Source organism: Tachysurus vachellii, chromosome 13 (assembly GCF_030014155.1).
Source record: "Tachysurus vachellii isolate PV-2020 chromosome 13, HZAU_Pvac_v1, whole genome shotgun sequence".
In the NCBI taxonomy this organism is placed as follows: Eukaryota; Metazoa; Chordata; class Actinopteri; order Siluriformes; family Bagridae; genus Tachysurus; species Tachysurus vachellii.
This window is the reverse complement of record NC_083472.1, coordinates 10880140-10905065: the sequence shown is the minus strand read 5'-3', so window position 1 is coordinate 10905065 and position 24926 is coordinate 10880140. Positions and strand designations below refer to the sequence as shown.

General features: G+C 39.0%; 3 protein-coding genes across 4 annotated transcripts in view; 1 reads left to right on the top strand and 2 right to left on the bottom strand.

Annotated features, from left to right (window-relative positions):
• Positions 1-2094: 2094 nt before the first annotated feature.
• On the bottom strand, positions 2095-10736 carry fnta (farnesyltransferase, CAAX box, alpha). The gene is made up of 9 exons (XM_060885738.1): positions 10551-10736; positions 10004-10089; positions 9801-9915; positions 8611-8715; positions 8219-8345; positions 5794-5942; positions 5570-5632; positions 5050-5224; positions 2095-3103 (listed from the first exon to the last, which is right to left on the bottom strand). Exons 1-9 carry the CDS (start codon positions 10682-10684, stop codon positions 2960-2962), a joined length of 1098 nt encoding a protein of 365 aa, XP_060741721.1. The 5' UTR covers positions 10685-10736; the 3' UTR covers positions 2095-2959.
• Positions 10737-11653: 917 nt separating this feature from the next.
• lrp2bp (LRP2 binding protein) lies at positions 11654-16128 on the top strand. Of its 2 annotated transcripts, none has more exons than XM_060885002.1 (8): positions 11654-11883; positions 13185-13258; positions 13448-13561; positions 13725-13858; positions 13957-14062; positions 14290-14513; positions 15186-15351; positions 15852-16128. In XM_060885002.1, exons 1-8 carry the CDS (start codon positions 11754-11756, stop codon positions 15915-15917), a joined length of 1014 nt encoding a protein of 337 aa, XP_060740985.1. In that variant the 5' UTR covers positions 11654-11753; the 3' UTR covers positions 15918-16128. The 2 variants fall into 2 exon arrangements, with proteins under 2 accessions (XP_060740985.1, XP_060740984.1); XM_060885001.1 differs by having other exon boundaries at positions 13182-13258.
• Positions 16129-17264: 1136 nt separating this feature from the next.
• snx25 (sorting nexin 25) overlaps positions 17265-24926 on the bottom strand; it is a 34864-nt gene continuing 27202 nt past the window's right edge. Inside the window, exons 12-19 of the mRNA XM_060885000.1 lie at positions 23454-23594; positions 23092-23205; positions 21689-21850; positions 21012-21129; positions 20823-20889; positions 19465-19646; positions 18574-18674; positions 17265-17644 (exon numbers count right to left, since the gene is read on the bottom strand). Coding sequence (XP_060740983.1) covers positions 17579-17644; positions 18574-18674; positions 19465-19646; positions 20823-20889; positions 21012-21129; positions 21689-21850; positions 23092-23205; positions 23454-23594 — 951 coding nt within the window. The 3' untranslated portion in view covers positions 17265-17578. The remainder of the gene's footprint in view (positions 17645-18573; positions 18675-19464; positions 19647-20822; positions 20890-21011; positions 21130-21688; positions 21851-23091; positions 23206-23453; positions 23595-24926) is intronic.

Sequence of the window (24926 nt, the reverse complement as noted above, 5' to 3'; positions counted from 1 at the left end):
TAAATCTGAACGTAGATTTAAAACTCTGTTGAGAAACCTAGAGGTGGAGGTAGCAAAGAAAAACTCTAACACAATATGGTTGAGAAGAAAAAGAGTAATAAGTGTGAATGATGCATCACTTTTGTACAAATCTACAATGCACAGTTTATCTAGAGATAATCCACACACTGAATCCTGGACATACAGGATTCTGGGATGTATAAATCTTTACAGCATCCATGTGTGACCACCCACAGCATCAGAAAAAGAGTACTAAGTGCAGATGTCAAGCAAGGATGATTCAGTCAGGCCTTTTGGATGACATTTAATTGGCTAGGTCTTAAGAGCAAAAAGCTTAAAAGCTGTAGTTATCCAGAACACCAGTCACTGAAGGTAATCATAGGATGTTAGGCAAACAGGTTCCCTAATGTAGTTATCCATGGAGAACTAATGATATAAGCTTTCATCAGTCAGAGGTAACTAAGGGTAACAGATGATGTTCAGTGCTACAGTATGCTCTGGCTATATCCCAGAGGTGATGTTATTATGGTTATGATCGCTGAACTGCTCTAAAAACCGTGTCTATATAATACTGTAGGAAATAATTGGGCTATTTTGAGTCCTTTAAGGCTAGGACACTATCAGGAAGGCTCTCATTTCTTTTAACACAGCTCAGTCTTGGGACAGGCTAAGACTAGCTAAACATTGACAGTCATAGTGGAATCTGTATAACAGAACTAAAGCTGGAGCAAGTTGTTATTAAAACAAAAGCAGGTCTGGAGAATCGGTTTCAAATGATGAAACCTAACTGGCATCAATTACACACCAGCGTACAGTCCCACTGTCAGCTCAGTGAGGTTGTAAATAGACTGAATCAACTACTCAAGCTTGTAGACAATATTTTAAGACCAGAGCTTACAGGAAAGATTGGTTAAAGAAACAAATAACCCCGGCTGTGGAAGAGGGAGCAAACAAACTCATTAGCCCACATCCATTTTGTTGGATTCCTGGGGTATCACACTACTAATGGAGCAGTCAGTACCTAAGGGACAAGGCCTGCAATTACTCACCAGCTCTGGACACAGGCCCTGAAGTATTAGTCAACACCACTTCTCTTCCCTGCCTCCTTCTAAAACAGAGGGCCCTGGTGAAATGAACAGAGGACTTCTTACAATGCTGCCTGTTAAGCTAGTTGAAAGAGGTTGCAGATGAATTAAAGGAGAAATGTCTTTGCTTGGTGTGTATACAGACAGACTACTCGGAATTCTCCTGCTCTCTCCTGCATGACCTGGGAGACATTGGTTTGCTCCAATACAGCAGTCAATATTCAGAGCCTGTTTACAACAGAAAATGGGATGAAAATGAGATCCTCTCTTTCATACACTTGTGAATCCTTAGATGAATCCGTAACCACAGGACACAATGAGCTAAAAGCAAGCAAAGGTAGAATACTGCACTAAAATATAAAAATAAAATTAAACTATCAATTTAATTTATTATATTAATTTAATTCTAAATTAAACGAAGGTCATGGAAATTAAAGGGGAATTAAATTATTCAGAAAGCAGTGTATGGTGCTATAATAAGCAGTGCAATGGTCCTCCAGCAGTACTAATCTGACACTCATGTCTTAATTAAGGTCAGAATTAAGCTTCATCCATATAGATAAATACTATAAAACGTATGAATAAAGCATAAAAAAAGTTTTTTTTTCTTATTTAAGAACAGAAATACACATATTGCACTTTGCTTTCCAGTTTCATGTTTGTTGATGATAAATACCATACATCAGATTAAAGTCGTGTCCAATCTTATCCACAAAGGGTGCAGGTTTTCGTTCCAACCAAGCAGAAGCCATACCTGATTCCACCTGTTTAATCAGTTGTTCTTGGCTTTTAGTAGACTCTGGTGTGGCTTCTGCTTGGTTGGAATGAAAACCTGCACCCACACCGGCCCTTTCTGGATAAGATCGGACACCGCTGCCATACATTGACCTTAAAATATACAATGTACACACATTTTTTTTGTATGAAACCTTCCTCATGAACTCTGTATATTCCCTGTCAGTGGTGCAGATTCCGACAGAACACATGGATTTCAAATGGATTATGAAAATGGATTACAGACTGTATGAATTTATTAGCTGCAGCCCTCCATGAAAGCATAATGGCAGGGGGGAAGAAACTGGGCTAAAAGAAATATATTGCAGGCACAGGGGTACACAAAAAGACAAAAATAAAACCGTGGATGAGTGCTGGCTGAATTCATTTAGAAGGCATCTGCTCAGCACTAGTGGCAAAACCCCAGTCACGCAGGGAAATGTACACCTGTTCTACATTAAATTAGTTTCCCTGCACTGATTTAAACTGTTAGTCACTGTCTTTCAAATATGTGGACAAGAAGAGATTAAGTCCATATACTTCCAAAGCAAAGTAATGATAGTGTGAGTATTCTTTCCCGAGAGATCGCTTTCTAAGGTTTACCCACAGGAGCTTCATATCAAACAAAATTAAACAATGTGTTAACCTTTTTTTTTTTTTTTTTTAATTGTAAGCATACAAAAACAACCATATGCACAGAAACTTTGCAGAATTTGTTAGTGAATATTTTGGCAACAGTGGTTTGTATACATTTGCAGGTTAAGCATATTATTTGTTAGTCTTATTATCGATCCCCATTTTCTTTTTGCCCTTCAGACTCTGAATTCCAAAAGTTCCTTTCAACTGGCTAGTAGACTATGCCTGATTCATTGCAGCCTTCAGTCTTGTCGCATAACTACATGATGCTTTCATATTCCTCCTCTACATTTACAGTTACATAACAGGCTTTACCAATATGGTAAAACCAAAATACAGAAACAACACAGTTCAGCGAGAGACATTTAAGTTTCTAAGTAAGAGTCTTACTCCCTCTAAGAAGTTATACAGAACTGTGCTTCTCTCTCTCTCTCTCTCTCTCTCTCTCTCTCTCTCTCTCTCTCTCAGTTATTGCTGGGGATCTCCTGCTCCTCAGTGGATGTAGACTGGATGTCTTCTGAGCCATACTTGCTCTGAAGAGAGCGGGCCACGTAGCGCCAGTATTCCCGCCGGATAGTATCCTTCTCCTGGGCAAGCAGCTCACAGATCTAGAGGAGAGAGCGGGTGCATATGGGGTAGAACAGGAGCGTGAGTGAGTGAGTGGGAAAAGCTAATTAAGCTCAATACAACAAAAATGTTCAAGAAAAAAATGATGCTGTAAAACATTGCGAATTCCCCTGCCAGGTAATAGCAGCATGACCTGCACTTTACTGTAGAGCTGACATTTTTCACAGCAAGTGACTGCACAGAAATTGTTCAAACCTCACGTCTGTTTTTATTACGCTGTGGAGACAATTTAAAAAAAATGACTCAAGTGATCCATCTCCTGTATATCTGAATTGTAATTTGACATGTAATTTATATTGTATCATATTTATATTATATTACGTTTATTATTATATTACAACTGCAGACAATCATGCTGGGTTTCATTCCTGTGAGCCCAAGACTTTGAGGCTACAGTGAAAGCAGGCGCACAGAAATGTGATAGCTGACAACACAAAGGTAACAAAAAATGATGCCTGGTTTTCTGCTTCAACGTGCAGACGACGGGGTCGTCATTCTCGCATGGTTTGAATGCACGGAAAATCCTCAGCATGAATGTACGGCAGACAAATGTGTAGCGATTGTGTGTTAAAATACAATCATGTCAACATAGATCAGAATCTTAAAGCACCTTATAGATACTATGCCGTATGTTCAGTGCCACACGGACTAAATGGGTTTGTTTTTCGAAAAACACCCACATTATTAAAACATTAACACAGCAGTTGCAACTCCGTTAGGTCTCGTCTAATGCAACCGATACTAAACCAAATATCAAAATGGTTATTTATATTCGCCCACTGGACTGCATTTCAATAATTAATTGATCTGGTTCCCTTTCGATTCCCAGCTGTTCTTTTGTCCTTACTGCTGTACACACAGTATTTAAAATTCCTGATCAATGATTCAGAAATGTAAATATATGTCAATATATGTGTATTCACAAACTGCACACGAATCGCATTGCAAATTCTAATCCCCTTTGTCCAAAATGGAAACTGTACAGTAGTTTTGCACATGGATTGTAGAATTATAAAACATCTAGAAGAAGAAGAAGAACGGGCATAGAAGCCTTTATTATCGCCACATATACATTACAGCACAGTGGAATTCTTTTTCTTCACATACCAAAACTGAGGAGGTTGGGGTTAGAGTGCAAGGGCAGCTATGATACAGCGCCCCTGGAGCAGGGAGGGTTGAGGGCCTTGCTCAAGGGCCCAGCAGTGGCAGCTTGTCTGTGCTGTGCCTTCAACCCCGATCCTCCAATCAACAACCCAGAGCCTTAACCAGTTGAGCCACCACTGCCCCCAATAGCCTAATAAAATGTATAAAATGTATATAGCCACAGGTAAATGAAACGATCAAAGAAAAACAAAACATGGTATTAACTTTTAAGCACTTAAGCATATCGACGCTTTGAGTCGACCCGAGTTAATGCACCACTTTAAAGATCACGTGAACACACTTACCACCTTAAATGCGGTTTAATTAACACATGCACTTCTTCCCTTAAAAAAATTTCAGTCATTCTAGCAGTATTAAATTATTTAAACCATTAGCTCATGTACAAATTATGCTAGCTCTCTATTCATATTAGTGATTAAATTCTATGCTCCCACTGGAGATTGCTGAGGAATCAAGAAACTGAATAAGTTCCTTTACAGTTTTGTATCCAGCTGTATGGAGTTGGTTCTATTTTGCCTGATTAAAAAGAGTATCTGTTGTTTTTAAAAACCTATGGGCCCTAGCTCAGAGTTTATTTTACCATTAGAGAGAGATGCACTGTTAAAAATGATAATATACTAAGACTCGCTGAAATTCTTAATATTTAATCAGACTATGCAGTTGTGCTGAGCATTCGAGATAAAACTCAGTGTGATTGTTTCTATGATTACGTCTGTTCTTGTTTGACAGACACAATGTTGTGTTTAAGATGTTTTTTATTTACCTCTAAGCCTTTCTTGAGTGTGTCTTCGTTGTTGCTACTGCTGTTGCTTTCGAGTGCGTCCTCATAGAAATCCACTAGGAAGCCAAGCAGATGTGGCGAGCAGCACGTCTCCTGCAGATCTAGAACTTGCTGAAGCACCCCAGGATGCGTCGAGAGTCCTGTAGCCTGCAGAATCCTACATCGATCACACACCCACACCCACACACACACACCCCCACACCCACACAAACACACCCACACACAAACACACACCAGCAACACTTCAGTTCCAAACCAAACTCACAGTCTTGCACATAGCAGGTACAGATCTAACAGAACTAAATAGTCATAAATGTCTTGAGATGTTTAGCTTATTTTATAATCTCTTTTCTAGTTCTTGAATGATTCCTTTTTTCCATTCGGATCAGCAAGCAGGCATCAGAATCTTCTAGATTGAGAAACACTGCCATCTACTGCTTGCATGTACACACTACCCTAGCGGAATATCAGCATGTTTTCACTGATAGGGAGAAACACTTACCCTTTCAGATAATTCCATGCGCTTTCATTGTGTGGTGCTTTCTTGATTTGTTTTATGGTGTACCTTTTGCAAAAAAGAAAGAAGCAAACTGTTATGCTGTCCAAAACCAGCGAATAGAATGAAAAGAATGGTAAAAGGCTTCTACGAGACGGAAATAAACATAGATCATGTAAGAAGAAAGAAGTAATGGGACAGATTCAGCCTGGTGTGTTTGCAGCACTCACTGCACTTCACGCTCTAGCACATCTGGGGGAGAGTAAGTGGTGGTGTGACTGATGACAAAATGACGCTGGTTCCATGCCGAATTATTCCTCACATCTTCCTCTAGGAGCTCCTCTACATATTCCAGCTCGCCGTCCCACAGTTTATATTCCTGAGCAACAGAGAGAGAGAGAGAGAGAGAGAGAGAGAGAGAGAGAGAGAGAGAGAGAGAGAGAGAGAGAGAGAGAGAGAGAGAGAAAGACAGAGAGAGAGAGACAGATAGAAAAAGACAGAGAGAGAGACAGAGACAGAGAGAAAAAGATAGAGAAAAAGACAGAGAGGGAGAGACAGAGAGGGAGAGACAGAGAGGGAGAGACAGAGAGGGAGACAGAGAGGGAGAGACAGAGAGGGAGAGACAGAGAGGGAGAGAAACAGAGAGAGAGGGAGACAGAGAGAGAGAGAGACAGAGAGAAAAAGACAGAGAGAGAGAGAGAGACAGAGAGAGAAACAGAGAGAGAGAGACAGAGAGAGAAACAGAGAGAGAGAGAGAGAGAGAGAGAGAGAGAAGGGGGTGGGGTTTTACATTTATTCACATACCTGAATCCAAATCTATAAAACATCCAAGCACACAGATGAAATCAGAGGCAATTATCACCGCAATCGTTTCAAAATGATTCCCTCCAGTGAGAAACGCACACAAAACCCCATTTACCCAATCACTAAGTCAGATAAAGTTTCATATCTTTCAATAAAGGTTTGTGATACAAAACTGTAAACATGTTCTCAGGAATTATTCAGTGAACGTTATCTTTATAATAAAGCTCCAGAAATCCGTCGGTTTCCCAAAGCGAGACCTCTTTCACAGATGAGGGAGAATGTGTGCTTATGCATTTTCGATATGAATACCGAGTTCTCTCAGTGCCGATGATCAGGTGAATAAAACTTTGAGTGTTTGTTTATTGTTGATATTCAACAACTATTAGGTTTTTCTTGAAACAGGAAAACATGTCAAAATTCTTATCAGTGGTAATCAAATATGAGCTACAGATATGACCGAGATTAAGTTGGAAAGAAATACAATGGCATGATGGCATACTGTATTATTTTATAAAACACCTCATAATAAACCAACAGGCAGCTCTGGGATTAGAACTCACAACCTTATGGTCACTACAGCAAAACTCTTCCGGTACATGATTTTTATCTTCCTAAACAGTTATAGTAGCACTGATATGAGGTTACACTCCTTAAAGCAAACACACACACCGACTTAATGTAGGAAAATATCTACAAGCTTTTGTCTCCACAAAATGACAGCACCAAACCTGCTGGTTCTACTGTAACTTAACAATACGGATCATTTTGAACTTTACAGTAACAGAAATTGATGTTCTTGGCTGCACATCTGCAACAGCTTCTAGGTCAAAAAGACAAATAAATGAAAGTTGCAATTGATAGATGTTTAGTTTGCGATCTCTTAACCGTCACAGGTTAAGTGGTTAAGTTTAGAATGCTTCACCATCCTGAGTTGAAATCAGACAACTTTAGTACGTGTTGAAAGTACGGTGCGCAAATCACCGGGCTGGTTGCCAAGCAGAAGCAAATCCCACCGCCTGGTGCTTTTCAGAGTCACCATAACCAGTGTCACGGTCACCTGTTAAAGGTGGGGTGCACAACGTTTGAAATCACCAAAACAAACACGCCCCTAACCCAAATGGGTGTCACCCCTGTTTTGATAGCTCCGCCCACACATACATACGTAACCCAGGCAACTATAATGACGGAACCTGCTGGGGCAGCTGGCCGAGGGGATATTTTTATCAATAAATGAACTCAATGAGTAATACTATGGTAATACATCTATGTATTTGTAGTACTGTGTGTTGTACCGTGAAAGGTTTAGCTCCGTTTCACGCAGAAGACGACATTCAACACCTAGAACCCTAGGCAGAGGTAAAGGCAGGTATCCGCCATGTCGATGTTTCAGTCGCTTTCTGCTAATGTCACACATGCGCATTGAACACTCTCTCCGCCACATTTTGAGAAGACACGCCCCTTTCTGCTAATTGGCTACACGTTTGTTTTGTTAGTCGGCCCGACTCATTTTTCAAACATCGTGCACCCCACCTTTAAGTCAAGTCAATTTGAAAAGCTTGTACCGTATACAGCTGAAGCAGTACGTCGTGAAATGAAAGGTGCTACATAAAACAACATAGAGCTAAGTAACTTAACTTAAACTAAGTTGTCCTAGCCACATAAAGTGCACCGTGTTTAACCTAGTGCAAAGAGACAGTACAAAAATACTACAAGACAAAGTAAACAAAATAGCACCGATCAATGTGCATTCTGTATATTATACAGAAGATATAAGGCGGAGAAGAGGCAAAATAAAGGAATTTTAGATAGCATGACTGGAAGAAAGAAGTGCGAGGTTGTTTGGACTTTTACCTGAATGACCCACTGTCTGTGCTGCCATGCATGGTAGTTCTTGGCGTCCTGAACGAGGATCTCAGATGTAAACTGCAGCTCTTCAGATGGATCGTTAAGCCACTCAACCACCATGTGCCTGTGATGCCTTTAACCAAGCACAAAGTATAAACAATGTGTGTGTGTTTTAGGGACAACATTTAAGAGAAAGATTTAAGAGTTTATGAAGAGGATGCTTCTAACTGCTGCATAAGTGACTGTGTGTAATGTATGACGAAACACAAATAGTACATAGTACAAATCTAATTAAAAGCATGTGGTAATAAACAAACAGATGTTTTGGGGGGTTTTTTTGGATCCGTAATCTAGGATAAGAAATTAGCTAAATGTCAATAAAGTGAAAGCAGAATTACCAGACTTGATAGTTCTTGGGTTGGTCTTCTATAATTGCAGTGATATATTTCATCTCCTTTCTCAGATCTTTCTGCAAGGCCTGCAGCAGTACTCTCCTGTAGTGCCTGTACAGCGGATTGCAGCATATTATCAGTAACGGTTTACGTGGAGCTAGAGCCAGATGATATGGCAGTGTTATGTCCCAATACTTTTGGTAGCCCGTGTAGCTGAACAGAAATTAAATGATCTTGCATTAAAGATATCTGCTTATGTAGAAATATAGTGTGGATCACAAATGTGGTATTTAAGCACTCTTCACGGTCACTTTCTTCTAGTTTACATTAAAGCTAGGTAGAGACAGGAGTTTTTTTGGTGTAATGACCATGCATGAATTTCAGGCATAGAGACAATCCAATCTCTTATATGGAGATTTCTGCGTCAAAGCAAAAATGTGACAATCTACATCATGGAAATGTGCAATTCTCACAGTGGAAATCAGCATTCTACTAATCATATACCTATTGCCATTGCACAGTTTGTATACCGGCTGATTTAAACTATACAGAGAACATGCTGGTCACATTCTTGCATAGAAAGCTTACACAATTACAAGAAGTCTCCTGCACTTGTGATGTAACCAGCAGAATCCCCATGACCGACACACTTTATAGGTAATACTGTTACACAACCGTGTTATGAGAGTTAAAAAAGCTCTTCGGTAGCTTTCACATGACACCAGCCCTGTGCCGCTGCAACCTACAAAGAAGCTGTAGAAATCAGGCATTTTATTCCTACTTTGAAGCTATATTTTAGTTACGAATCATCAAATACTGCTGCTAAATGAATCAATTAACCATTAAAACAGATCCAGAGTCGAACGCTGTTTATGTATTAAAACGATTGAAAGAATTTATATAATGTACTTAATTATTTTTAGAACAACGTGAACCTGTAGTACATCTTCTCTACAATATTAAACATCTGCTCATAGATATTTAATATACTTATTTTCATACAAAATAAATGCACAGAACAAGGTTTATAACTCAGAAATAAAATGTGCATTAAAATCTTCTTCTAATCATTTCGAGATTTGAACCGAATCGAAGTCTGTAGCGTTACACCTCTATTTTACATTCTAAACACACACCAACGAGGTATGTTAACGCGTGTTTATCGTAATACTTCTACAAAACTTTACCAAACCTACCATACTGTGTAGTTTGCAGCGTTAAGTTCAATAGCTTCAGCAGTGAGCGCGAACGCTCTCTCACTCTTCTCATCATTCTTCAGCAAGGCTCTGAAGTAATCAAACACATCTGTAACTGTAAAGACACAAAGTCACCACATTTAAATACTGTATGTTTTGTTTACTAAAGTGTGTGTGTGTGTATACAAGCTTAATTTACTCACATCTGTCTGAATATGCTATTTTTACCACAGGGTTTGGCCCATCATCCTGAGGAACAGGCTCCAGATCTGCCCAATCTTTCCTGTCCCTTTTCCAAGAAAAAAACAAAAGCAAAACAAAAGAAGCTTCGTTTAAAAGCTTGTACTTTAAAGATGTAATATGTATGTAATATGATCACCTCTATCAGGGTGGCAGAAAGTACACGGGTTCTGAATTACTACTGCAAATAAAAACCAGGAGAGATGCTTAAGAAAGTAGCAGAACAATTACAGGAAAGAAAACAGCCTATAAATAACTAGCATCATAGGGTACAGTGAGACAGGCTGTAAACAACCGGTTTAAGTAGCATTTAAGTAGCAGAAACCGCTCTAAAGACCTTTCCTGAAGCCCCAATATGATGCTCTCATACATAACGTTCTCCTAGATAACACAGTAACCAGTGAGTTTAGTAGTTTAACTTCCTAAAGCTGTGAGTGAGCACAAAAGCTACAGTAGCCGGCTATGCTAATTAGCAAGTTAGCAAACTAGCTACGAAGCTGCAGTATTTACCTATAAAACACATATCCGCCGCTCAGAGACTCTTCCAGATCCATAATTAATTCTTCTTCCACATTGTCATAGTTTGCGTTTACCTCCTCTAAGGCATCTGACACAGCGTTAGACATTTCCTCAACTGATGCCATTTGTAATGAAAGTGAACTAGCTAGCTCGTCTTAACGGAATGGATGAGAGGATTTTGACAGACTGTAGAAGCCAAGGACGTGTCAAAATAAAAGTGCTCTGTTCCGAAGTTAAGATGCTGCAGGAGACTTTTAATAGAAAGTTACTCATGTATGTCGATAAAGCAAATAAAATAAAATACATTGATTTTAATTTATTACATAACAATATTTATTGCAGCCTGAATATTTAAGACTCAGTATTTCTCTAAATCAAAAACAACAATAAAATATAATTTTATTATTATTATTATTATTATTATTCATTCATTCATTTTCTACCGCTTATCCGAACTACCTCGGGTCACGGGGAGCCTGTGCCTATCTCAGGCGTCATCGGGCATCAAGGCAGGATACACCCTGGACGGAGTGCCAACCCATCACAGGGCACACACACTCATTCACTCATGCAATCACACACTAGGGACAATTTTTCCAGAGATGCCAATCAACCTACCATGCATGTCTTTGGACCGCGGGGGAGGAAACCGGAGTACCCGGAGGAAACCCCCGAGGCACGGGGAGAACATGCAAACTCCACACACACAAGGTGGAGGCGGGAATCGAACCCCCAACCCTGGAGGTGTGAGGCGAACGTGCTAACCACTAAGCCACCGTGCCCCCTTATCATTATTATTATTATTATTATTATTATTATTATTAATATTAATATTAATATTATTATTATTATTATTATTAATAATAATATTACGTTGGGGAAAAACTGCTAAATAGTGTTTGTAATGAAACTGTTTATTGTTTCGTACCAAAGGCTAAAAACAAGAGCTTCACTGAAGTATAATCAGACTGTGCGACTCGGTCTTTAAAATCTTAAACGTTATTAATCTTTAACAACCCCTGAATGTAGCATATAAATCTGTTTACGTCACAAAGCTCTGGTCGTTAAGGAGACGGCTGTACTCAGGGGTCAGTTACTAAACTCCAGAGTAAATGCATCTAATCATAAAGCGCATTCACGTTTGTCTACGTGTCAATGTCTCTGTTACTGTGTTAACAGTAAGGAACAGAAAGAATGATGGATTACTCCGTCCAGACTCCTCACAAGACCGATAAACTGCAGAAAACCACAACAGACAAAGTGTTTAACGCTGTTCTCAGTGTTTATGAGAACCATGCAGCGTTCAAGTCCGCCGGGAATTCAGGTAGCCTTGAGCATAACATTAGTTTCCTGATTGCTTCTATTCCAAGCGCATTAAAATTTACAATGATTAATTTGGTTAATTATTACGTGCTGAAAGAGCTGACATGGTAATTATTCCGTGTAAAACAACGTAGATTTAATCATTTGTAATACAATTACAGTTCTTCTTTAATATAATTAAAGTCACTGAATAAATGAAAAATATCTGTGTGATATTTATGAGATGGGTACACGATGGGTACGTGATGAGATGGGTGCATGATGAGTACGTGATGAGTACGTGATGAGATGGGTGCATGATGAGTACGTGATGAGATGGGTACGTGATGAGTACGTGACGGGTATGTGACGGGTACGTGAAAGGTACGTGACGGGTACGTGGGTAGGTGATGTGATGAGTACATGATGTGATGGGTATGTGATGAGTATTTGATAGGTACGTGATGAGATGGGTACATGATGGGTATGTGATGAGTATGTGATGGGTGCGTGATGGGTACGTAATGAGATGGGTGCGTTATGAGTAGGTGATGGGTGCGTGATGGGTATGTAATGAGATGGGTGCGTTATGAGTAGGTGATGGGTACGTAATGAGATGGGTGCATGATGGGTACGTAATGAGATGGGTGCATGATGAGTACATGATGAGATGGGTACATGATGGGTATGTGATGAGTACGTGATGGGTACGTGATGGGTACGTGATGGGTACGTGATGGGCTGAGCTGGGTACGTGATGAGTACGTGATGAGCTGGGTACGTGATGAGTACGTGGTGGGATGTGATGAGTATGTGATGAGTACGTAATGAGTAGGTGATGCGTAGGTGATGAGTACGTGATGAGTAAGTGATGAGTACGTGATGGGTACGTGATGAGATGGGTACGTGATGGGTCGAGATGAGTACGTGATAGGTATGTGATGGGTATGTGATGAGTACGTGATGGGTACATGATGAGAACGTGGTGGGTGCTTGTGACTCAGAAAAACACTACTGATAGATAAAGACATCTTATTGAAACAAATTCACATTCACAAATTCAGGAGAAGAAAAAAGTAAATATAGTAATGAGTATATTTACTTAGTTACTAATATAGTACGTGTTTGTACATTAGTATTGTACATTTATTTACAATTTATATATTAATGTTAGCTTAACATGCTACAGTCCCTCAGGAATGCTCAGGAAGATGTTTTTTAAATATTACTTGTAATACTGTAATATTTATTGTTTATTTCTTTATTTTGATTGTTTCTCTAATCTATGGTGGAAATGTCTAATATGAATTGATTTTACAGCAGAATGCCTGGTGAAGAAGGCTGAGGCAGGAGACACACAGGCCCGCTTGCTGCTAGGACATCTCTACTATAAGGAGGTAATAATCCCATGTATTCATGATTTTAGACACAGCCTGGCAGTGAGAGACTGCTTACTTATTGTATTAATGGACTTTTAGAGCATTTGCGTTTTTCAAAGATAATCACAATCCACTAAAATGAAATGACCAGTCTGAGCTCAATATCACGATTTGTGCCAATTTAAGATAAGTGATCATGTGCGACAGGGTCACTATACAGAAGCGGGAGCTGTATTCCATGGGATTAAAGATAGAGAACCACAAGCTCTCTACCAGCTGGCTGTTATGTACTACGATGGACTTGGTATGACAGCAGACCCTGTGAGTTTTGTTTGAATCCAGTAGTAGAAGGTTACGGTAATGCTGGAATCATTCCTAGCTATTCTTTTATTTTTAAACTTTCTATTAATTAATTACGTGATAAATCATTTATAAATAAATGTTATATATTCATTTCCTTCCTGCCTAAATGTGTCTAAAACAGAGCAAAGCAGTGGACTATATGAGGAGAGTAGCTGAATGGGACAACGGTAGTGTCAGATATACAGCTTTGTACAACCTGGGCAGAGCCTACATGCAGGGATATGGAGTGCAGGCCTCCAGAGAAGAGGCAGAGAAGTGAGTGCAGTCAGAGCAGCATCTGACAAAAATAAACAAAAAATCAACCATTCAAGAATAAATGTCTAGTTCTGAGCAGCGTTTCTCTGTGCCTGCAGGTTCTGGCTCATCGCAGCGGACAATGGAAACCCAAACGCCAGCGTGGAAGCTCAGTCCTCTCTCGGATTGTTCTATTCCAGTCCTGAAATAAGAGATCTCAAAAAGGTAGTGAAGCATTGACTAAAAAAAATCACACTGTTAAAAAAATAATAATAATAAAATTGAGCATTTGGTTTAACATTTTGTAGAACAGAAATCAATTTACCTTGACCTGGATGACAAAAATCCTAACAGACAGAAGAGGGATTCTGAAAATAGTCTCAACAAAAGTGTAATAGAAAGAGTTCTATTTTGGTCCAGTATAACAGTCTGGTAAAATGTGTCTATCCTAGGCATTCTATTGGCATTCTGAGGCCTGTAGTAATGGCAGCCTGGAGTCCCAGGGGGCGCTGGGAATCATGTACCTATATGGATATGGTGTGTCTAAAGATCTGTTGGCAGCTTTTTACTGCCTCACAGATGCAGCGACGAGGGGTAATGTTTATGCCCAGGGTCACCTTGTGGCTTACTACTACCAGCGCAAACTCTACACCAGAGCAGCACTTTTGGCAAAGAGGTACTGCAAGGAAATAATCAAAGGACAAAGATATTAAGTAGGTGTAGAAATGTATTGAGTTCAATTGAGCAAACAAATTCAGATTAAACTTGCTGATTGAATGCAAGTAAGATGGGTCAAGAAATCTACAAGAAAACACTTCTTATTTCGATGTGATGGTATGATGATCAGCACCATCCATGAACATTTGGCTTTTAGTGATCATCATGGCTTTTAGTGATCATGTCAGTTTAGCTAAAACAGCTATATTCACAGCTATTGATTCACAACAAAAGTTGAAATGGAGCTGAATGAGATGCACACCCACTCTCTGGCGGATGACTGCTTTGTGTGTGCATCTCATTCAGCTCCATTGTTCAGTAGTTGGCCATTTTAAGAGCCGTCTCAATCCCAAAACCCTTCCAGTGCACTGAAATGTTCACACCTTAAAAATCCACAATGCACTGCTAAAACCAGGGAGCATCGACACTCATATTTCCTTACTGGAAATAACAATTTTCTAAATACTCTCATTAGTATAGCTCTAAGGACTCTAATGAGTCCTTACCAGTGCCTGAAGCGGTGTACAATATATACAGATCATGACCTAGTGAGCTAGAGAGCTTACTGAGACCCAGGTGCTAGGAATTAATTTTTTTTTAATGAACAGTGAACAATGTTTTTGCATTGCAGGGTGTGCAAATATGAAGATGTTAGTGCTATAGCCAATTCCACAGGCTGCAACCCTGAGTACATTTGTAAAGGTATAGCTACGGGCTTGTTCTACTATGCCCGCTGCCTCCAGCTTGGCCGTGGAGTTGCACAAAACACAGAAAAAGCACTGCACTATTACAACAAGGTAAGGCACTGAATATACACTCAACAGCCACTTTATTATATCTGTACACCTGCTCATTCATGCATTTATCCAATCAGCCATTTAAGGTAGCATCAGCAGCAGGGTGACAAATCAGGCAGATACTGTAACTGTTTCTAGAATTAACTCATAATGGTACAAAAAAAAATCCAGTACACAATGGTTCTGTAGACAGAAATGCCTTGTTGAAGAGAGACGCTAGACTGCTTTGAGCTGACAAAGTCTGCAGTTATTTAAACAGCCACCCCATGTGGTGCCACATGACAAATGTGACTGGAAAACTGCATGAATTAGTAGGTGTACATGTGCCCTATTAGCTAGATGGCTGTTGAATGCATCTTCATGTATGTAGTCTCTGGACACCTAGAGAGTTACACGATCCCTGTGTTAATGAGGAATTTTACCAGTATTGACAATATGGTATCGTGCATATGCTGCCATCTTTAGTGTGGGTGTAATTCTTGACTATGATTTCTTTCCAGGCAGCCCTGATGAATCTAGAAGTGTTTAAGGACCTCCATATGGCCCTCACATATGGCAGGATGTAATATATATGAGCACTGCTGCCATAATAAATGCCCCTGTTAAAGCCACCATTCTGGATCAATCACCATGGATTCAACTTTTGTCTGTTAGAAAAGTGGAAGGCTTAATTTTCTTATTAGCAGCAGACTTGATCATACAATTGCTTTAATCATATCAGGGTTTTTTTTTTTGGGTTCTGTTGTTTTTCCTGAAAATAAAAATTTCCATTACAGTCTTACCATTACGATACCTGAAGAAATAATAAAAAATAAAAAAAAAAATCATATGAATGATTTTGTTTTCCTTCCTTATTCGCTCCCTTTAGATCAGGGGTGTCAAACTCAGGCCCGCGGGCCAAATTTGTGTATTGAAGCGTAGTCACGAACAGCAAGCGCCCCTCATTCTCTGTTGACAGTCGTTAACAACCATGCTACAGTCACATCGGGCAAGTTAACTCCACCCTCCATAAAAATGGCCAAACGAAAGATGGACAATAGGAGCTTTCAAGACAGGTGGGAGGCAGATTATCTGTTCACGAATATAAAGGACAGCTACAGTAACGTGTCTGTAATGAAAGAATATAAGAAGACACTAATCGAAAAGTTGGATTTTCATTGAATGAAATTATTATTTTTGGTTGTTTTGTTGTTGGTTTTGAAAAAGATCCACTTCAAAAAGGAACTTAAAATGATACAGTGAGAGGCATCATTTATATTATTTATTTAAATAAGTTAAATTAAATTTATTTCAAAGTTAATTTCTTAGGTGTTTGTAATATCAAGCTCTGGTTGTTCCAAATCCTGTGTTCAAGCAAAACTAAAGTTTGTTTCCATATGAAAAAGGTTGAACATTACATATCAGTTGCTGTTAATTTTTCAATAAATATTCAGTTTGGCCCATGACACTATTTCAGTTTTATATTTTGGCCCACTGTGAATTTGAGTTTGACACCCCTGCTTTAGATCTAGACCCTATCACACAAACAGCAGTCCATCACAGGGGAGCATTTACACAACCATTCATAACCTAAATGCATTTACCTGAGCTGATATTTTGGGAAGGTCAGAGAAAAACAGAAGGCTTGCGGCCTTCTGAAACACAGATACTGCATGCGGTCAAAATAGCAACCCTGGCACTGCAAGGCCTACCTGCTGCATGACAAACGCTCCCAAATGTATTAATCCATGATAATAATTGTCACAACTATTCTTTTGTGATTTATTGCTTATAAATGCTTTAATCTAGTTTTGGTAAAAATAAAATCTATAATAATAATAATAATCACAAATGAAACTAGCACAATAACCTTACATGACACATTGCACACTTAAAAGCCATCATAATGAACACAACATGTACTGTAATGTAGGTAGAGGTTCAAGAGGTCCAGGTTTACTTTTTCTCATTTTAAGTTTGTACAACACTGCAATCCACAACTATTCACATTTTAGGACCTTGCGGTGTAACAAGATGTCACAGACGATAAAAAAGGGACAGTAAGAAAATTAAACTTGGTTGGTAGGCATTAGATCTGGTGAGTATGGAGAGGATGGGAAAAAAAATTATAATGTCAGTCAAGTTTTTCCTCATAGTGATTCTTAAATAAAACTTCCTTCCAGCATGTTCAAGTAAAATAAGTGGATTTAGGGTGAAGCTTTCTTTCAACAGGTGACTGTTTGCGAGATTAGACATGTTCCATCTCTTCGCTCAGCTCAGGACAGAGTTCTTTGAGGAACATCTCCAGCAGGATCTGTGAATGAGAGGGGGGAAAAAAAAGGAAAAACCTTCACTGATATTTATGAAAACAGCCTCAGTATACATTATAGAATAATACTCCTACATTGCCACTAGATGTCACTCCTCATCAAAATGTTACAACTACACAAAAGATCTAGAATTGAAAAAGGATTCTTCTCATTACTTAATTTGTGCCTTCTTCAATCCTTCTTCACTTCGGTTCTAAGCTTTACCCTTTGAGGAAGCATATTGTATTTGTACCTGTTTGTTTCTAATACATTCATTCATTCATTCATTTTCTACCACTTATCCGAACTATCTCAGGTCACGGGGAGCCTGTGCGCCATCTCAGGCGCCATTGGGCATGAAGGCAGGATACACCCTGGACGGAGTGTTTCTAATACACTTCTAATCTATTAATAATACTCTTTGTGCTTTTTCATAATGTATAATTAAATGGTTTCGTGAGGTGGAGATATACAACAGTCTAAATATTTACATTTTTAAAAATATAATAATAATACTAATAATAATAATAAAAGTAAACAAGTGTATCCTTGTTGTAGAAGCCTCTCATCTTAAAATGCATACTACAAGAAGAGCTGGGGAACTCTTACAAGTGGCAGACTTTGACCACTAGGTTACAGGCTGTACAGGGTGTAGTTTACAATACAATTCATTCAAAAACAAATTCAGACTATCCTCTCATGGGCTGCTTATATAAAATTGTTTATAGCCGATTCCTTAATCCAATGAAGCGATAGAAACTAGTGGCTGTTTTTTTCTAAGTTGCACTAAATGAATAAAGATATGGCTATAATGAGCATTCTGTAAAGTGAAAGCACCCTAAACAAGAGAAGAAACAGTCAGGTGGCAGGTGCAGATGAAATACAACACTACAGGTTAGGCCGGAGCGACTGCATACAAATGATATAGACTTACATAAAGAAGATGCTTGTTGGCACTGGATTCCTGAAGTGCATTGAAGATCTTAATGATCCCATAACGAGCGTTCTGCTGCCCCACAAGATTCTGTAGTGCATCTAATGAGGGGGAAAAGATTTAACAAAGCGTTTCACATTCACTCCTGATTTGCTCGGCTAAGATAACGATCAGACTGAAGTGTGAATGTTGGATTCACAATTCTGAAGCAAGAGTTCTAATGGTACTGTTTAAATACATTTACCGAATGGAAATGTGTCCGCGTTGAAAAGTGCTCGTCGGGTTCCAGTGAAATTGAGGACAGTGCGGCAAGAGCTCTAACGCTAAACAATATTAATCTCTGTGTTGAGGCTCAGATTTCATATGCTGCGTATAACTGACATCAAACAATACTATATAAGCTTTAATAAAGTATTTTCTGCCTCCACAAAACATCATCTAATTTTATTTTTGTAATCACCAGCACTTTATGACTCCTTTTCGATTTACACTTTTCAGCACATTCATTTCATGTATTCACAATTTACATAAATTATGAGAAAAATATAAAGATACACTGATCTTATCTTGTGAACCAAAGAGAATCTTCTCATCTGGCTGTTGTTCGGTTAGGTGTTGAACAGCAAAGTGCTCTAAAGTGTGCCTGGTTCAGTGTAATGGATATCTGTGGGTAATTACAGCACGCCTCTGCTCAGTGAAGAAGCCTTCAAGTGGAACTGTGTTTATACTGGACCTCAAACTGAATATCATTAAAACTGGTGCCTCACCACACAGGTAATGGTTCATCAAAACCAGACAGACACTTAAAACATAGTGATGGATATTTCCTTTCGGAACAGGAAAGCAAAATTAAGTTAAGAACCTGCAGGTTTCAAGAGGAGGTGCGCTTACCAGGGATGTTGTCCAGCAGTTTTTGCTGTGCTCTCTCCTTGGTCTCGCGGCGCTCTGCATCAGAGCGAGCTTTATTATGTGGTGCCAGTTTCCCGTTGGGCCAGAAGGAGTCTCGGAAAATATTAATGTAGTAAACGATCATCTGCTCGTTGAAGATCCAATTCACGGTGTCTCTGATCTGCCTATGAAAGAGCAAAGGGAATTACACAAAAGTAGAAAGCAGAAAAAAAAACATCTCAGACTGCACACATGGAACATGTTGAACCATAAGATGGGTGAGCTACAAATAGCAGGAAACCACATTGGGTTCCACTTCCTCTTCAGTGTCACCCAAGACACTGAATCTGAGTATTGTTTCAATCTTTACCTTCTGCCTTAATGACAGATCTAACCAGACAGACCATTGTCCTCTCGGACAACACAGCATTTCTACCCACAGAGCTACAGTGACTGGATGTTTGGTTTTGTTTTTCACACCATTCTAAATAAACTCTAGAGACTGTTACTGTAGGTGTGAAAATGGCAGATGAGCAGCATTTTTTTTTTTAAATACTGGAGCCAGTCTGTCTGGCAATCATGCCACATCCAACATCACTAGATCACATTATTTCCTCATGCTGATTTTTGACATTTACATAAACCTAAGGGTCTACAGCTGTAGTTATGCAACAGTGCTATGCAATTAATTGCACTACATTACTGGCTGATAATTTCATGAAGGGGCATCAAGTGTACAGTTGCTCTTGTTAAACTTACCAGTAAGTACATTTTGTCAGGATTTATGACTGATAAATTCTATGAATCGAACATAAAATGATGAGTGCTGAGCTTCATGTCTTCATGTGATAAATACAAGCCAGTTTTCTAGCTGTTAACTAGTCAGCTAGCATTAGGCAGCATTTATTTTATTATTCGTTTCCTCCATATAGTTCTTGGCGGAGTAATGCGGAGTGTAGCTATATTTTATATATTTTGCTGTTTTAGTAGTAGCTTCTTAGTGGTGAGCTAAGCAGTGTGTTCTGCAGTATTATTTACACAAGCTTCACATGAAGAGATAATGGTTCTCATTCAGAAGACTGAAAACAGTGGATGAAATGGAAGATTGTCCAACACGTCCAAACCCTCCACTCAGCCTGCAGACTCTCTGTACACAAAGCTTCATCAGTGTGCGTTTATCATATTCGACATGACCACACCATGCATGATGTCAGTACTATTATCCTGTCATTCATGGTACTCTTGGGCAGTGTCAGAGCAGCACACAGCAGGCGAGCTCTTTACTTCTGTCTCTTTCCTGGAGATTTGATTAGCTGTCAGGCGCGGTCAACTACCAGACAGACAATGAGCAGTCTGCTTACTTGTTTATCGTCCTTCCAAAAGTGACTTGAACTAGTGCAATTAGTGTCTTCCGAACCCACTTGAACACTGTAGAGGAAAAGGACACATTCATTTTCTTATTAAAATGCAATTTAATGCTTTCTAATAATCTAAATTTTACATATAATACACACAACATATCAGTATTAGATAGGTGAGATTTCACTTACTGCCCCTGAGTTCAAACACCTCTCCGATGAGCATAAAAAAGGGCTCAGCAAGGACATCTTTCTTCCCGTCCACCTCATCGCCGTAATCGGAAAGATCGCTGTCATCCTCTGCCTCATCCTGTGAGAGAAAGAGAAAGAGATTTTATTTAGAGGTGATGAATTGGAGTAAAGATACAGATGGAATTACACAATTATTTTCTTTAATGGTTTTATATTGTATTTTCCTGACAAGGGGGACTGATGCACAGAAAATCATGTCTATAACTATTGTTATTAGTTGTTTTAGAGTGCCTTCACTAGTCATGAATCTTCATAGTTAAGAAAAGGAAGAGGAAGAGTTTTCTTTGCTAAATTAGCTAATCAGATGAATCAAACAGCTAATTTTGTCAGTACAAGCAGTATTTGAAGTTTTTAGATTAAAAAGTGTTTTATTATTGATTAAAAACCTTTTAAGTAAGCTGGGTGCATGTACTGTCATCTTTTTGGTGTAAAGGCTTTCTCTACATCGTCTCTGGAGGTTTATTTAGCTTGAAATGGAGCATAGAGCTATTTCTTTGTAACTGCTTTCTACCACTCCTGTCACTTTGTATGCTCTTCAGAAAGTGTGTGTGTGTGTGTGTGTGTGTGTGTGTGTGTGTGTGTGTGTGTGTGTGTGTGTGTGTGTGTACACGTGTGACCTCTTGATGGGAGAAAAGGTCTCCTGGCAGTCTCTCCAAAAATGAGGCAAGAGAGAAAGTGGATTTTTTCTGGATGTCGATGACCTTAAGGTGCTCTGGTGATGGGCTGAGGAATGCATACAGAGCTTCACTCTGGCACATCCGCTCATCTGTCAGCATTTTCTACACAACACATACGATCAATCAATCAACCCATCATATATGATATCTAAATGATATACGTTATACATATAGGGTTTTAATCTGTTTGCCAAGTCTAAATTAGAGTGAGATTAGAGTTCACACTGCAAACAACTAAAAAAAAACAACCAAAGGAAAAAAATATGCAAAGAACAAAAGAAAAAAATCACCATTGTGTGGGAGACACATAGTTTGTGCTAAATAAAAGGATTATAAATGACTAGTTTACATTCTCTGTGCGGTATCTAACATTCATTCATTCATTCATTCATTCATCTTCTACCGCTTATCCGAACTACCTCGGGTCATGGGGAGCCTGTGCCTATCTCAGGCGTCATCGGGCATCAAGACAGCATTCAATGTTTTATTTTTGTATATAAATATATACAAATCTATATCTACTGTAGCATTCAATGTTTTATTTTTGCTTTTCAGTCAACACTGCCATAAACGCAGCACCACAGCTCTGTCCTTTGGCTCAGTTAGAACCTTTAGCAGCTTACTTCAAAAACAATTTTGAAAATAATACAAGAAATGATTGGTTCATTTTCAGCAGATGGTTTAAAATCACTTACCAACTGCAATCAAACCATGCTGGAGTTAACTTAGTGCTGGACTGAGACTAGCTCACTGAGACGGGTGTGATTGCTGTGTTCACACCTGCATAAACAAACTACTCCAACGGGAAAATGCTTTGTTTTAAATGCTATCTTTTAAAAAGACTAGACACTGCTTGTGTTTTAGCATAAGCAACCTCTCAAGAGGTTTTGGGACATCAGCACCACAGCAAATCATAGGCTGGTTACTGACTGTGCATCCATCTGGCAGACTAATTAATCACAACACTGAGAACATCTGGCTAAAGCGGTGACTCACCCTTAATATGTCATTGAAAGTACTTAATTGAATCAATAACAATATGTTTAAAACTATGAGACAGACAGGTAGAAGAGACACATGTGTATCAGATAAACTTGTATCCAAAAAGTAATAAACGACAGTGATGTGAAAGTTTTGATTTCTGCACTTTTTTCTGTAGCTTTGTGTGTCTACTTTGTTTTGCCGGGTCATTAGAACACATTCGATCAGACTATGCAAGTCTCAACCCCGCTTCACAAACAAGCTACCTAGAGAACTGATATTGCTTGTGTTCTGCGGCTAAACTGAAAAGATGAATAACCGTGGCAAATGCAGTCGGTGTCACATGGTAATATAACACTTACCTGCAAAAATGTGTTCAGTTGGTTTTTGGATTTCTCAAGGAATTTTTGGTCAATGGACTTGAATGGCAGTTTACTGAGGGAGGGCAGCTGGACCTTCTTCAGTGAGGGAAAACACTGATGAGAGAAACAGACAGAGATGCAGGTGGCCTGTGGTGTTAGAGTTTTGTCATGTGTAATTTGTATCACATCCCAAAACATGCAACAGCTCGATGACTCATCTTGTTGCCATAGCAACTCCGCCAGGGACATGGCACAGAGTCATTGCCGACTCAGATGTCTGCACTGAAGTGAGGATTAAATGCTCTTTGGAAGAAACAACCATATGTCAAGTAATAAAAATGTCCCCACGTGAGGACAGGTACCTCAGTCAGCTTCCTGTGCAGAGACTGAAACTCGCTCAGCTTTCTTGTGACGCACCAGTTGCTGTTCTCTGTGCTCTCTCCTTCCATCAGACTCACTGCTACCAGATAAAAAGCCATTTGCTCGCCGTTCTCCTCGCAAGCCTGGCAGTGTGCACAAACACAAAATATATACATTTGAACTGTCCAACGGTTGTTCATTCTGAAAGGTGATAAAGGTTGAAAGTCTGACAGGAAATTAAGCCAGAGAAAACTGCCAGTAGACCAAGACTCTTAATCAGATCAACAGAGAAACAAGAAGTGAATTATTTTTGGTGTATTGGATGCTGACCTGATTCTCTATGATGACACAATCACTTTTGGAAGTTACCAGATGTGTTGAAGAGCGTAACTTAATTACCACAACTAAGCATTAACAGTGTGCCATCTCATTCGCACATGCGCACACACATTTTATATATATATATATAAATGAAATGTATCCTTAATTCTGGCTGAGCCCCTTTTACATCAGATGAAATATTTCTATCCTGATGCAAGTGGTCTCTTTCAAAGTCTCTGATCCCCAATCTACAGGACACAATGGCCACTGAAAGGCTTCACAGTTAGCAGTTCTCAACCCAATTCAATGTCGGTGAGAAATTTTGGAAGAGCATATTAGAAAGTGGTTCATGATCAAAAATTAAAATTAAGTGAATTTATTTTTGTCAGAAAGGTGTTTATCCAACCAGTGCAACTCATATTTATTTAAATATCTTGTTGATACTCTAGAATACTATAGCAATGCAGCTCAACTGGCATCAAAGTTAGATGTTTCTGTGTTTGTTTGTTTGTTTGTTTCTGTGGTGTGCTGCAGATGTGATCTCTGGGTGCTTTAGTGGCAAAAAAACTTCTGCTTGTTTATAGCATGGGTACTGTACATATAAAAACTCCTCTGCTCTACTTTAAAAAAAAAAATCAGTTTCTCTTTTTTTTTTACAACCACTCAGCCACCTGACAGGCGGTCTTCTCACTGCAGCCTAACCGCAACTGTTTTGTTTTTCTATATATAATTTCTTCTGCTGCATATCAGAGCTAAAAATATGCAAGCTATAAACAAAGGCACAGTGTAACAGATGTGAAGCTCAGTTTTTCTGCAGTCCTGGTGTTATGTTTCTCTGCTATCAATAATCAATAACCTGATTGCATAGGTGTAAAAACCCCATAACTAATATTTATTCGAATCACCTTTTGCCTGTAATAAAGCATTCAGTTTTTCTGGGATTCTGCAGACCATAAAACAACACAAATCACAACATATTCTATGTTACAGTTGGCTTCTGTTACTTGTATACTTGAATGTCTTAGTATATTTAAGAGTCTTTTATATTCTGCCACAATCTGTTAACTACATATAAAAGTTACATGCAGTGACTCATCATTTCTAGTAACATTTTTCCTTGCACCCTTTATTAAATCTGACTGCTCCTAGAACAG